A 16,196-nucleotide genomic window follows, 5' to 3' on the forward strand; every position below is an offset into this window, starting at 1 on the left:
GTGACAACACTAAAGAAATGACGATTTGCTACAATGTAAAGTAGTGAGTGTACAGCTTGTATAACAGTGTAAATTTGCTGTCCCCTCAAAATAACTCAACACACAGCCATTAATGTCTAAACCACTAGCAACAAAAGTGAGTACACTCCTAAGTGAAAATGTCCAAATCGGGCCCAAAGTGCCAATATTTTGTGTGGCCACCATTATTTCCAGCACTGCCTTAACCAACCTGGGCATGGAGTTCACCAGAGCTTCACAGGTTGCCACTGGAGTCCTCTTCCACTCCTCCATGACAACATCATGGAGATGGTGGATGTATGAGACCTTGCACTCCTCCACCTTCCGTTTCAGGATGCCCCACAGATGCTCAATAGAGCTTAGGTCTGGAGACATGCTTGGCCAGTCCATCACCTTTACCCTCAGCTTCTTTAGTAAGGCAGTGGTCGTCCTGGAGGTGCGTTTGGGGTTATGTTGGAATACTGCCCTGCGGTCCAGTCTCCGAAGGGAGGGTATCATGCTCTGCTTTGGGATGTCACAGTACATGTTGGCATTCATGGTTCCCTCAATGAACTGTAGCTCCCCAGTGCCAGCAGCACTCATGCAGCACCAGGCCATGACACTCCCACCACCATGCTTGACTGTAGGCAAGACACACTTGTCTTTGTACTCCTCCCCTGGTTGCAGCCACACACGCTTGACACCATCTGAATCAATTTATCTTGGTCTCATCAGACCACAGGATATGGTTCCAGTAATCCACGTCCTTAGTCTGCTTGTCTTGGGACTGTTTGCGGGCTTTGTTGTGCATCATCTTTAGAAGAGGCTTCCTTCTGGGACAACAGCAATGCAGTCCAATATGATGCAGTTCTGAGCACTGACAGGCTGACACCCCACCCCTTCAACCTCTGCAGCAATGCTGGCAGCACTCATACGTCTATTTTAAAGACAACCTCTGGATATGACGCTGAGCACGTGCACTCAACTTCTTTATTCGACCATGGCGAGGCATGTTCTGAGTGGAACCTGTCCCGTTAAACCGCTGTATGGTCTTTGCCACCATGCTGCAGCTCAGTTTCAGGGACTTGGCAATCTTCTTATAGCCTAGGCCATCTTTATGTAGAGCAACAATTCTTTTTTCAGATCCTCAGAGAGGTCTTCTGCCATGGGGTGCCATGTTGAACTTCCACTGACCAGTATGAGAGAGATAACACCAAATTTAACACACCTGCTCCCCATTCACACCTAAGACTTTGTAACACTAACGAGTCACATGACACCGGGGAGGGAAAATGGCTAATTGGGCCCAATTTGGACATTTTCACTTAGGGGTGTACTCACTTTTTTGCCAGCGGTTTAGACATTAATGGCTGTGTGTTGAGTTATTTTGAGGGGACAGCAAATTTACACTTTTATACAAGCTGTACACTCACTACTTTACATTGTAGCAGTGTCATCTCTTCAGTGTTGTCACATGAAAAGAGATAATAAAATATTTACAAAAATGTGAGGGGTGTACTCACTTTTGTGAGATACTGCATTAGCTTCTGTTCAGAGTATATAGTGCCTGGGGGGACCCCACGCCATTTAAAAAAAAAAAAAAAATTGGTGCAGGGCTCCCCTTATTATTCATACTGGACCTGAAGGACCTGGTATGGACATTGGGGGGGGGGGCATCCATGCCTTTTTTTTGCTGCTGTTTTTTTCAATGATTTTTATCTATGTTGCCAGGATCCGACAATACATTACAGCCGCAAGCAGTTTTACATGACATTTTTTCCTTTAGAAATGTCATTTTGCTGTGGTGCTGTTATAAACATGGGAAAGATGCCCTACTTTACAGGCAGACTAAGGGAGACACCCCCCACGATATTTAAAGGAATATTTAATTTTTATTGTTTCACTTGAAGCATTATTAAAATCACTGCTCCTGAAAAAAATGGCCGTTTTTAAAACTTTTTTGCATCAATACGTGTAACCTGGGGGCAGGACTTGGGTCCCCAAACACTTTTTATGGCAATAACTTGCATATAAGCCTTTAAAACTTGATTTTTCACGTTCGCGTCCCATAGACTTTAACGCTGTTCGCACACAAATTTTTTGCCTGTTCGCATGTTCTGCTGCGAACAGAGCTGGGGGGTATTTGGCTCATCCCTACTTGCTAATATCGCAATGTGGTTAAACAGTGGTTTCTGTCAATGACCATCATTTTGAAGGTGATGCAGGTGCCCAACACAATGGTTTACTAAAACTGCAGAGTACAAAATGTGGGGCAGGTCTGCATCAAAATCAGCTTACAGGTTTAATTGAACAAAGCCTAATTGAACAAGCTGAATTTAGAAGCTGATTGGCTACTATGCACAGCTGCACCAGATTTGGAGTACTCCATTTTTAGTAAATCTCCCCCAATGTGTCTGGGGGAGAACAGAATGCGGCATTCAGTTTGGAAAGTGACACGCAGGAAGTATCAATCAGGGCCCCAGTATCAAACTGGCGGAACTACAAGTCCCATGAGGCATTGCAAGGCTGACAGTTACAAGCATGGGGAAGAAACTGGGATTTTCCGTTACCTCTGGGACTTGTAAAGCCTGGAGCCCAGAGACTTTGTACATTATTTGATAGGATTAAGCCTTCAGACCTAGGCCCATGGTTTGTTGGCAGCCAGTATCCCGATTGTGCAGTCATGTACAGCCCTTTTAGTATGGGTGCAGACTATAGGTCAGGGCTTCTCCGCCAAGGAGAGCATTACGCTACAAGAAAGCAGGTGTGTTCTGGCCTGAAAGGCAGGCATTCCATCCAGGCTGTTGCCTAAAGAGTAAGTGGATGTCCATGCTGAAACAGAGTGGGCCTAAAAAGGAACAATATAGCTAGGAGGTTGAAGCTTTGTATGGCATTCTGTATAAGGCTAAATCCCCTGTGAGGGTAACCTTTCTATGAAGGAACTTCTTTGAATACATTAGCCCTTAAATGAAGGTTTAATGAATGGACTGCATCCTTAGAAGCACTACACTTGAACTTATTCCTACATTGTAATCTGACTGCTAGGAAACCAGCAGTCCTGGAAGAATGCCAGTAATGAATAAAGTGACAGTTACCATGAGATTTCCCTGGCTGGAGAATGCATGGGTGGAAGAATGGTTGTCATACAGGTGAGACACGCTTATTAGGCAGAATTCACTTAATAAAAGATAGCAGTTCAATTTGGTAGCCAGATCTGTAAGCAGCCCGCCACTTTGACTTACTGGTACCAGGCACTCATGTTGTTTGTAATGTGTTCTGTTGCAAAATGAGTGATTGATCAGTACTCAATTCCTACAATTTATAAAATAATAATAAAACACAGAATAGTCCGGGTCCCTGCTGTTTTCCTTTTCCAATAACACACAATATAGTTACAGCTAGAAGTTACATTTCCAGAACATTGGTTTCATGATAAAAAAAAAATGCCTCTTCACTCCAGTAATGAGATCTTGAAGGCAATCACTTCCATAACAGTATACATTTCTAAACGGAATCACATTTAACCACAAAAATTATTAATGAGGTTAAAAAGCTCATTATGCGTTCTGATGTGAACCTGTTTAATGCAGCAAAATCCGTTTTACGGATATACTCTAATATAAGATATATTAAGCTTCAAAATAACTGCCGCTTTGCAATAATATTTCCATCGAGAGCATAAAGAGTCATGGTCCCACAGTCACAGCAGAAGATGGATAATCTAATGATGAAATGGATAAGCTTAGTGCAGTGGTTCCCATCCTTAGCCCTCAAGTACCCCCAACAGGCCATGTTTTGGGAATTTCCCCTAGATAAAATAGCTCCCATAAAACTAAGCCATTGCTTTAAAGTACCTGTGCAAGGTGAAGAAAAGTCTCAAAATGTAACCTGTTGGGGTATTTGAGGAATGAGGTTAATAACCACTGGCATAGTGGTATATACACAGGGAATTAACTAATCCATATAAAGTAATAGTTCAGATATAGGATAAATGCTGGTGGGTACTTTAACCTAACCAAGGTCTTTCTTATAAATAATTTCTCCAGTGCCATCTAAGCTCCCTTCTCTGTAAACCTGCCTCAGTGCCTGCTAAGTGCTTTATGACATCATTATTGGTCGAGAGGCAAAGCACTGAACACACCAAGGGAAATTTCCCCTCTGCTGCCCTCAAAAACCTCAAAGAAGGCTCTTCGGAATCTTACTAAACCTGCTTATATAATTTGAGAAAGCACGCTTACACCACAGCACTCTATAGAAGTATAAGCTGTAAGCTTTGCAGAACTTTAAAGTAATTTCAAAAAAGAGAGTGGGTAAAACCATGGGGGATGAATCCAGTTTATTAAAAAGGAAGGGAAAATTGGCCATCATAAAAAAAAAAAAAAATTTCAGTTTTCCCTGACAGCTAGTGAGCAAGGTTGGGTGCCACTCACAGACCATATGATCACCACCCAGCTGGGTAGTTTTATTTATGTTAGTTGTGTGGGGACTAACCTTTCAGAAAATGTAACTTTGTAGAGTATCTTGGCAAAAGATCTGTAGAGAATAAGTCCCATATATTCAAGCTCATGATTTTAAAATCAAATTTATTAAGTATGATTGATAAAACAAGTAATTTTTCACTGATTCAAACCATTTAATCCGTGTGTAAACATACAGTTAGCTTTTACTAACATGTTCATGAAAAAAGTGTGCAATAGTGTCACTTGAAGGCTGAAATAAAAAGAGGTACATTTGTTGACCATTTCAACCCGATTAGCAATTTCAATTTAAATGCTTACTTCATCTTTCTCAAACAGCCATACAATACTGTAATTTAACAAAATCAAGTTGATGGCAACCTGTCACGAGTAAAGCTGGCCATACATTGATCAAAATGTGGTTAGTTCAGCAGAGACAATATGAATTTCAATCAGTGTGTGGTGGATTTCTGATTGATTGATTTTTGATTGATTTCTGTCAAAGGGACATGTTGGAAAATATTTCTCCATCAGTTGGAGGCAGCCGCTGATGTATTCTGAGAGCTATGGGTGCCACTGTCAGAATACAATGGCTAGGCAGGGAGAATCCATCCACTTCTGTGTGTAGATGGAGGAATCTAAGTTTTTACCCATGTATGGGAAGCTTATGATTTCTGGCTACTGTTATGGCCTTGCTTCCATATTTTTCTTAGTCGCTGTCCTAGAAGTAAGCAGGCAGTGTATGTACTTTTTTCCTTTTCAGCAATTTTCACAGGAGCCGTTATCATAGGCCCAGGCCACTGTAAACATTGCCTGCTGAAACGTTTAGGGGGGCACATGACTATGACCTGAGGTTAAAGATGGGTCCATATTTTGGCAGTTTAGCAGGGAATGGCCAAATTTAAATCCATGTGCAGCCACTTCTGCTTGGAACTGTCAGTACTTTTTTTTTCGATTCTGACAGTAGAGGAGTCCTGTCGTCGGAATACAATGGCACAGTGGAAGGATTCCTCAATCTACCATGCTTGTGTGGAAGGGGAAATTCATTCAAGAAGAAAAAAAAAAAAAATTAGCCATCTATGGCCAGCCCAAAAACAAGGAAAACATCAGGGACCACTCTAGATATAAATTCTGCTTTCCACAAGTAGATGGCTGGAATCACATGGCATAAAATGGTAGCCTGCTTTTGATCTGTTTCTTCAGTAACTATTGTAGTAGGAATTGAAAATAGATTTAATGCCAAAAGCCAAAAAATATTAACAGGTAGTTGTAGCAAACACTACTCTTTTTTAGTCTTGGTCTTTTTGTCTGCAGTCACAATGCTATCTAAATTACATTTTCCCTGTCTGCACTGTACAAAGCAATGTTTACTTTGTCTTTAAAAGCACAGAGAAAGGCATTGGCGTTACTGGATACACCAAGTCCCGGTTCACACTTGTGCGATGCAGGAACCAGCGCGATTCCTGGGCGGGTTCCCGCACTGCATTTCACTCGGCTCTCTGCGAACCGATGCGGGTGTCAATGTAAAGTTAATGACACCCCTAAATCGGTTCGCAGATCGCAGTGTGAACTGTGAGATCGGACAGGAATCAGATTCCATGGGTCTGAATAACCATGTGACCCGATTCCAGTGTGGACCAAAAAAAAAAAAAAAAGAAAAAAAGGTGCAAATACAATGCAATTTCAGCAATACAGTTTGTATGGCTGAATTCGCATTGCAGAGATCGCATGTGATGTACACAGCAATGTTGTGTGAATCACATGCGATGTCTGGCATCGCACTAGTGTGAACCCAGCCTAAAAGAGCAGAAGCATTTTAATGGTGCATTTATCCTCTAAATAAAATTGTGCAAAGAGTACTATAGTTCAAATCAACAACATTACAAATCTTACTAGAATGGATAAACAGTAAAAAAAAAAAAAAAAGTTGAAAAATGCTGCGCCAAACTTTGCCTGGGGCTGGGCACATGATCTCTAAAGGATAAAAATCACTCTAGACTGATTGATGCTCTCCTTTAGTTGAAATCATGAGATCAAATACTCAAGCATTTTGTTATGTGACTAGGAGTTGAGAGCAGCATTTTCTCCAGAAATGTTATATCAGCGTTTCTTTTGCTTTTTGTGTGGACCCCAGCAAGCCTATTAACAGTTTTAAGTAGAATTTTTCCCATAAAATCAAATTCCTTTACATCCTTTAGTGTTGTATTTACTAGTTTATCAGCCATTTCTCTTTTGAAAAAAAAATGATAACAAACAGCACAGAATAGTGTGTAGATGCATTGGACATGCAGAGTCCTTTTCACCACGCATGTACCACACAATTCTTCTCAAAAAAATCAACATGACTGGGTGACATAACCAGTCCTTCCACCGGCATCAGTACAGCAGCCTAGTCAAGTGACACATAAGAGAATTTAGACAAAATGACATTACAGTTTGAAAGCAGTGAAGATACAAAATGCCCAAGTGTGTATATGTTATACACTGTGCATAGGTGAACACTAGGGAGGTCAGTTTGCAGGAGTACACCTTCTGTATCATTAGTAACCTTGCAACTATAGGTACTTCAGGACTACAGTTCTGCTCTGAAGCAAACGTGTGGGCTGGTCCATACTTGCATCTTGGTTGCAGGGCAATATAGCAGGAACCTCCAGCTCCTGGCACATATGATTACTTTTTCTCCAGTAAGCATCAGGTTGTGGTTGGTCTATCATGCAAAAAAGACCACACCTTGCATGGCTGACCTGTGACCCACTCCTCCTATTCTCAGTGCTGAGAATGTTATCACACTAACTGATTAACAGAGGAGAGGAAGGAAGGGAGGGCAGCAGACCTCAGGGTAAACAAAGTCTGATCACAGTTTCCAAATCAGAGTTCCATGTGTCCTCGAGAAGAAAATAAATATTTGTGCAGGCAACTGGTGAGGCCTGCTTAACCCTCTTGGCGACAGTAATTTTTGCGTTTTTTCCACGTTTAAAAAAATCATTTTAGCCCTAAAGATTACATAAAACCCCCAAACATTATATATTCTCTGAAAGCAGACACCCTAGAGAACAAAATAGTGGCACTTCTAATTTTTTATGTTACACAAAATTAGTGCAAAGGGTTTTCAGTTAAAAAAAAAAAAAAAAAAAAAAAAAAAAACACACTGAAAGTTACATTTTGGGCACACAACGCAATAAATTACCCAACATGTCACATCCTAAAATTGCTTGCGTCCGCGGAATGGCGAAAAACATCAATATCCTTTATTTTCCATAAGCAACGCTTTAAAAGCCTTTATAAGTCATCAGTTTAATGTTGCGCAGGAGCTCTGGTACTAAAATTATTGCTCACTCGAGCGATTTGCAGGGGAAAAAAAATAATTGCTTCATCTATGGCTGGCTTAAAGCTGAGTTCAATCCACGTTTGAACGGTGGTCTTAAGTGAAAGACCACCTTTCCACCACTCGTTTTTGGATATTAAAAAATTTTCTTCTATCGCACCTTTTTATAAAGTACAGCCTGTACTTCCGATCCATCAGGTCCGTGGCGCAGGACGCAATTGCCTTTTGAGCGGCGAGCCCCCTCCCCCGCTGTCTTCTGGGACCTGTGTGTGTCCCAGAAGACAGCTTGCCATTCACAAAGCGCCGCGCAACTCGCACGCTTTAGGAAACGGCCAGTGAAGGCGCAAGGGAGCTGACATCGCAGGCTCCCTGGACAGGTAAGTGTCCTTATTAAAAGTCAGCAGCTACAGTATTTGTAGCTGACTTTTAAAAAAAATTAAATTTGCGGGTGGAACACCGCTTTAAGTTTGCAAGCACAGACTGATACACTTCAAGATAACACCTGATTAAAGGTCTGCTTTACAAAGGATATCTACACTATATCGAGATATTACTTATCAACTTGAAATCCCTGATAAAGGAACCCAGAGGGGCCCCTATAAACATCAATCAGAATGCCATCCCCTTAATATTTACACTTTTGGCAACCGAGACAAAATGGTTCTTTGCAGTGCAACTTGACACTCCTCAAATACAATATGAACCATGTCCAACCTGCTGCCTGAAATTCAATAAAGAATTCAAGTTAGGTCGTTGTACAATTAAATTGCACCTGTACAGGTCAGCTCTAAATTATTTAAAAATAGAATCCCTACAAGCTTATAAAAGATGAATCAGCATTGTTATTTTTCCCTTCTGTCACATGCTCAAATTGCTGACTACTAGTATTCATAATACAGAAAGTTCATTTTTTCCCTCAGGTGATAAACAGCTTCTTGAATTTTGCCCATGGCACAGAGGAGATAAGCAGAGTTACAGCTTCTTTGTGGATTTCAAAAGCACCACCTAGAGCAAGGATACACAACGTGACCTGGAATATGAACGGAACGAAAAGGCTTGTCATCTCTCCTTTATGGTACCCACAGGGACCCTTTGACAGATCTTTAGAATAGGAGAGAAAGTGAGGCAAATGCAGCCACCAAGACAAACCGTTTGATCATAGAAACCAAACACTTACACTAGGCCTCATATATAGAAAGTGACTGAAGGTAAGAAATCTGTTTTATCCATAGCAACCAGATTCTCTCCAAATGGAGCAATAACCTTTAGGTCAAGACCCGACACGTGGTCCCAAGATCAGTTGAGTCTCCTAGTTGTCAGATTTTTCTCTAGGAAATGGCTGTACAAATCCAGTTTTAAGGTCTGCATAGATGCCAAGTGTTTCAGACACACACATTTATTTTGCTCAGTGTATTCATTTTTGCTTCGTATTGCATGTATAAAAATAAAACAAAAAATTCTAGAAGATTTATGGCTCTCCGTGGACAGCACTGACTTCCAGAAGAATAGCATCAAACTAGACCCCAAGAGCAAGATGCATCAAAATGAAAGCCCCCAAATTAAAAAAATAATGGGTCAGTCAAGCTTTAAAAGTGACATTTTAATCCTAGATAGAGTGTGATGACTGACTTAGGTCCTAGCTTTTTATACGCCATGGAAATTCCAATAGTAGGATTTTCCTGCCACAATTTCACAAACGCACTATAAAAAAAAAAAAAAAAAGAAAACAGAAAAATTCCATACGAGGCACAACTGTTACACAACTTACGACATCCCATTTAGAGACTTTCCAAATGAACATTTCAGAAGGGACAAACTCCAAAATGTTTCTCGTCTGTGAACAGAACTGACCATTTTCATGATTTCGGATGAGAAAAATTAGATATGAAAGACTTCTCATGATTAGAAACAATACACACACAAAAAACAAAAAAACAAAAGCCTTAGTCGTACAAGAATTTTCTGCACATTAGTTCCATCCTTGGTTTTGACTTGCTGTGATACATCGAGGAAAACCGATGTATCACAGCCGATCGTTCGCTTAATTTTCTTATAGTGTTTACCAACCTTAATTCTATTCCTATCCACCTAGTAGTTTTGTTTCTACTCACCTCTACCTGTTCTAGCATTTCCTAGTGCACTGTGCCCAATATGAAATAAATAAAAAATCCAGCACAAGAGTGTGAATCCCTCATAATGACCAACAACAACTTAAAGCACAGATATACCAACAGAATACATAACAGACATAAAATATATTGTTAGGTAATTTTATGCTCCAGCCATTAACAAAATAAAAAGAATAATAGTAATTGTTTGAAGTTTCGATTGTAGCTTTTTGCCAAAACATAATAGAGCGGATACATAAACATTGCCTTTTAATTGGTTCCCGACCGTCTCACGCAGATATACTGAGGCAGAATGGCTCCCCTGGGCGAAGTCCCGTACGGGCACATCCATTCCTTTAGCGGCCACCAGAGGGTGCCCGCCTGCTGCACAGCAGGGGACCAATGTGCGTGGTCAGAGGGCACGATCACGTGCACGAGTGCCAGCATGGGGATTTGTGTGTGTAAACATACAAATCCCTGTGCTGTCAGGGAAGACGAGCCATATCGTTTGTTCCTACCAAGTAGGAAAAAAGATGCGTCTCCTCTTCTAGTCAATCCCATCCCGCCCAGTTAGAACACACAATTAACCCCTTGATCACCCCCTAGTGTTAACCACTTCCCTGCCAGTTACATTTACACAGTAATCAGTGCATTTTTATAGCACTGATCGGTGTATAAATGCCAATGGTCCCAAAAAAAAAAAGTGTCAAAAGTCTCCGATCTGTCCATTGCAATGTCACAGTACCGCTAAAAATCGCAGATCACCGCCATTACTAGTAAAAAAAAAAAAAAAAAAAAAAAAAAAATTAATAAAAATGCCATAATTCTTTCCCAGTTTGTAGACACTAACTTTTATGCAAACCAATCAATATACGCTTATTGCGATTTTTTTTTTACCAAAAATATGTAGAAGAATATATATTGGCCTAAACTGATGAAGACATTTTTTTAAACTAAGCACTGGGATAGGTTATAGCAACTCAATCTCTCAACCATCGCTTAGTCACTATTTACAAAGAACAGTTCCCTTTGTTGTTCTCTAGTACACCGCAGATTTGAGTATCTAGCAATCGCACACATTTGAAGCATTGTGCGATTGTTACTGGTGAAGCTCATCCAGTAGAGCGACATGTGTTCTGTGTAGCTATGAATCACTTGTGATAATAGTAGTGAGACAGAGTTACTAAAAAGGACCTGTATAGCCCTGCACTAAGCTACAGAAGAATGGAACCTCTGGAAATGAATTGGCTGCTGTGCACAGTACACTTTCTCCTTATGAGAAACTAAAGAGGTCATCAGCTGCTGGTTTCATAGAAATATAAAACAAATACAACATGTTCGTTTTTAAAAAGACCTGAGTGCAAACAATTTACAGAATAGCAAGAGCAGTGTAAAACATACCAAAAACTTTGGATGATGGCTGAAAAGGCTAACTATACATTCCTTAAAGTGTAAATAAAAAATAAAAAAGTGTGTGTGTGGGATACAGTTTGGCACCAACACAATTTCAAAATCGGACATCACAGCAATTTTTTGCAGTCAAGTATTTTTAGCTATATAGTCACGGTGCGGTACACCCCACATCCATATATAAAACTGCCATTAAAATATCACATGGTAAAAAGGGCATGGAGTGTGATGCCTGATAAAGCTCATTGCATTCAGTGATCAAAGGGATGTGAGTAATCAGACTTTGTAATTGTCAGAAGTAAAACATGATCAAGTAATAACAGCAGGCAAAGGAGCGTAGCAGTTATTGCACTATCAAGGTCTGTGAATCACTGCCATATGTTTTCTCTTTTCCAGAAGACACTGGGGACAGAGTGCATTATGGTCATGTCAAAGTTGTCCTGAATCTGAAAAAAATAGCACAGAATAGCTCTAGGGAATGTTCTGCGGCCAGCGCATATCCAAATGTTCCTTAATTAACCTCTAAGGTGCCAGACAAGCTCTGAACCTTTTCACTTCGTAAACCAGCAGCTGCAGAGCAGCATATCTTCATCAGATACTGCCGTAGCGAGTCTCTTGAGGGTTCAAGCTGACCGTTCCCCACTCCACAAAGAAAAATGAGATGGTGCCAAAGAATCCAAATATCACCATGATTAACAGCTGCCACTGCAGGAGGAGGTAGTTGCTATAAAAGAATGCAACAGCTGCGCTGATAGACTGAATAAGAGGGAGATACAAGAGTGTTACTGACATAGTTCATTACCATACATCTGCTTTTCATGAATCACTAACATTTCTATAAATATATGTACTCAGAAAAAAAAATAATTAACAGATATGTGTTAATCAGAACAAGTAGTGACTAGCTGATTACTACGTTCACAATCTAAAATTCTGTGGCGATTGCTTATGTATGAGCCAGATTTAATCCATCATCAGACCTCTCTAGACTAAACATATTAGAAATATTTTAAGAGCAACTGTGTTCTAAATCAGATCAAAACTGAATTTCCTTACAAATAAAAGTAGTAAACTTGTTACAGCAGTGGAAATAAGTCACGCCATGTCCATTGCTTGCCACAGGCATAATAAAATTTTGCAACAAAGCTGCCCTGAATGAGGAGACACCTGGATTTGTCTTAGCCATGCCCAATGCTAGCCCTAAACACAACAATTTTCATGATTTTCAACCCGATTTCAAATGCAAAATAACCTACCACATAAAGTTTGGGTCCTTTCACACCGATGTGCTTTTGTGCAGCTTTCACAATGATGCTCTTTTAAGACACTTTTGATGCGCGCCCTTTGACTTACAATGGAAGGTGCTTTTTTGGTGCGTTTTTGAAAATCTGCATCAAAGATGCAGCATGCAAAGCACAGCACACATGAAGTGTGAACAGTTACATAGGATTTAATAGCTAATAGTTTTCATGCGCATTTGTCGCCCTGAAAAAGCGCACCAGTGTGAAAGGGACCTATAAATAGCAAAAAAAATAATATCCAAAATTGGTTGATGGTAGGTTTTGTAAATATATTCTGTTTTTGCCTGCTGATAGCAGATGAATGTGTTTGGAATCATCTGAAAATTGCCATGTACAATATGTGGCCAATGTTATGAATGACAGCTTAGACACCCATCCACGCTATGGGGTTGATTTACTAAACCTGTAGAGTGCAAAATCTGGTGCAGCTGTGCATAGTAGCCAATCAAACTTCAGCTTGTTCAATTAAGCTTTGACAATAAAACCTGGGAGGCGGATTGGTTTCTATGCAGAGCTGCACCAGATTTTGCACTATCCATTTGTAGTAAATCAACCTCAACGTGTCTTCAGCAACTCTGCAAGGCCCCTTTCAGACAAAAAAAAAAAAAAGCGGATCCACCTGCTCAGCGGGAATCTCTCTGCTGATCCACGCTGAGCAGGCAGATGGCAGGTCCATGTCTACTCAGCAGAACAGACACAGCCCGTTCTCCTCTATGTGGCATTCTGATAGAAACTGATTGCATGTCCGTTTCCATACGATACCCCAGATGGACAACAAACATATCGCCATGCATCTGTTTTTAGCTGCGTTTATCGGATCTATGATTCCAGGCCGGTGTCAGTGGACATCTGCCGCCCCATAGCGATAAATAGGTGATCCGATCGGATCCGCCTGGAAAAACGGACAGGCGGACCCGATCGGTCCACTTGTGTGAAAGGGGCCTAATGGTTTATATTCTGTAGAAGTTCCACAAGATAGTTTGCCTAGAAAATAACACATATCATGGCATTATGTTTCGAAAAGAGATCTTTTTAAAAAAAGGTAAATCATTTTGGATTATATGATTTGCACTTTTTTTTTTACTTTAACCAAGGGCTCAATGTATACCCAAGAGATGTTTAGCTAAAGTGGTTGTAAACCCCATTCATGGAATCTGACCTGGGCACATATATCTGTAGTGTTTACTTATCTCCCTCCAAAGCTCTAAGCGCCGTGTCTTTCTGCTGCTCGGTTCTTCAGTGAAGATAAAAGCAGCTGGAAATTTGTGTCGGGGAGGGAACTTGTCTATTCAGATTACAGCTCTGCAAGTCTTAGTTCCTCTGCCTATGTGGAGGGGGGGGGGGGGGGGTGTACGTCTTTCCTCCAATAAGCTCTCACAGAGTGTATGCCCAGACTCCACACCCACTGCTGAAGCAGGAAGAAAGATTTGTAACACGATGTGCACTTTCTAAATATTGTAGAAAGGTAAAGGACAGCAGATATACATGTAAAACTTATGTAGGGAGATTTGTTTAAAGTGGTTGTAAACCCTTACAATCTACTTTTGACTACAGGTAAGCCTATAATAAGGCTATCTCCTAAACCTGCAGGGTTTAGTAGATAACTCCTGTATCTGCTCCGACGACATCGGCACATGCGCACTAAAGCAATGTCACATTTGTGCCAGTTAGTGATGTAATCGCAGCTCCGGCCAATCACAGCGCCGGAGCCCGTGATACCCAGAAGTAACTCCGGAAGTGATGTCGCTGGACGGAGCTGTGTACTTGGACCTCTGTGGGGGCTTCGATCTAAGGTGAGTATTTCATAATGAGCTAGTATGCTATGCATACTAGCTCATTATGCCTTTGTCTTGCAGGTTTTTTTTACAACCTTTTTAATCTGTGTATCATCTGAAGCAATTCACTTCACTAGGTATATGTGAGGGTTTACAACCACTTTAATTTAAGGAACTCTTAATTCAGTTGATAGCGTATGGAATAATTCAATATGTATACTTTGTGAAAATTTGAAGAAATACACAAGATGTGTTATTACTGACTCCTTGGATATCTGTACATTTAATTTGTGATCAGATTTGGATAAAGTGGTGAGGGGTTAGAACCACTGTCAGATTTTTAGGACATTAGGAGGCAAAGCACTGGAAACAAGTTTACAAAAGGCAAGTCAAATAATCACTTTGGCTCAATGTCTCCAGTTTGTCAGCTCCATACAACCAGGGGGGGCCTTGGGAAAGGGATTTACACTATCCAATTGTCTGAACCATCAAAGTCATGGGGGAGGTGAAGGAAAAACCAAAAAAATTTTGAATTGCCATCAGTATAGGGGGGAAAAAAAAAAAAGGGGGAAATCCTCCAATGTTGACACTTTAAAGCTGGAGACACACTATACAACTTTTGTTGTTCGATTTCCTTTAGATTTACCAAAACCATGTAGTACAAGGGCCTGCCTGATTTTATACAGGTTTGACCTCTTATAATATGGTTTTTATAAATCTAAAGGAAAAAAAGCTAAAGAAAATTGTATAGTGTTTATCCAGCTAAAGTATAGGTTCACCCTTGGTAACACGTTACACACCCATATTGGAAAAATATACCATCCCCCCCCCCCCAATCCCCTGTTTTGGCAGCGAGCTGGGATCTTCTCCCCCAACTTGCTGCCACAATGTAAAGAAAAAGCGGCCCTGCGGCACCATTCATTTACAATGTTCTGTGTCTGAATGGACTACAACTATCAACAGCCTCTGCAGCTGGTTGACTTTTATGTCAAAGAACTATCATGGCTCTGTTGAGTGCTGTGGTAGGTCATTAATTCTTCCAGTCAGTGTAAAACTGCCTGCCCATATGATGTACAGGGTTACAACGACAGTCTGCAGGAGACCTGCATGGCATCAGCCATCTGCTGATCACTGCTTTCCAGGCTCCTATAACAAAAATAGCAAATGCACATTTTTTTCCCCGATCCTCTCCCTGTGAAAGCGGGCAGACGTTCTTCTCCCCACACCCGCTGTCGCAATTTAAAAACAGTGCAGCTGTGTGGGGCTCCGCCCACACAGCTGTGTCATTCATTCACAGAGTTCTGTGAATGAACTACAACTACCATCCTCTATTGCAGCAGATGGTTTGTAGTTCTCAATGAACAGCGAGGGCGCTGGTGAGCGCTCTCATAGTTACTTAATCTTCCTGCTGTTCAGTAACTGTCTGCCCATAGCTATACTGAAAGTCTGCAGGAGGTTAGCATTGCACCAGTGATGTACTGATCTGATCATTTTCCAGGCTCCTGCGTGAAAAAATAATAAATGCACATTTTTTTTCTGCAGAAATACAGTGAGGGAAAAAAGTATTTGTTCCTCTGCTGATTATGTACATTTGCCCATTGACAAAAAAATTATCATCTATAATTTTAATGGTAGGTTTAATTTAACAGTGAGACAGAACAAAAAAAATATCCAGAAAAAAAGCATTAAAAAAAAAGTTATAAATTGATTTGCATTTTAATGAGTGAAATAAGCATTTGATCCCCTATCAGCAAGATTTCTGGCTCCCTATCTTCTATCTAGGGAACGAGCTGAGATTAGGAGCACTCTCTTAAAGAAGCAAT

The 16,196-nt window shown here is 40.7% G+C and overlaps 1 protein-coding gene across 1 annotated transcript in view; it reads right to left on the bottom strand.

Moving 5' to 3' along the window:
• Positions 1-4,563: 4,563 nt before the first annotated feature.
• MFSD11 (major facilitator superfamily domain containing 11) overlaps positions 4,564-16,196 on the bottom strand; it is a 115,313-nt gene continuing 103,680 nt past the window's right edge. The window contains exon 14 of the mRNA XM_073606213.1: positions 4,564-12,053. Coding sequence (XP_073462314.1) covers positions 11,889-12,053 — 165 coding nt within the window. The 3' untranslated portion in view covers positions 4,564-11,888. The remainder of the gene's footprint in view (positions 12,054-16,196) is intronic.

The sequence above is a fragment of the Aquarana catesbeiana genome, linkage group LG12, assembly GCF_042186555.1.
Source record: "Aquarana catesbeiana isolate 2022-GZ linkage group LG12, ASM4218655v1, whole genome shotgun sequence".
Lineage (NCBI taxonomy): Eukaryota > Metazoa > Chordata > Amphibia > Anura > Ranidae > Aquarana > Aquarana catesbeiana.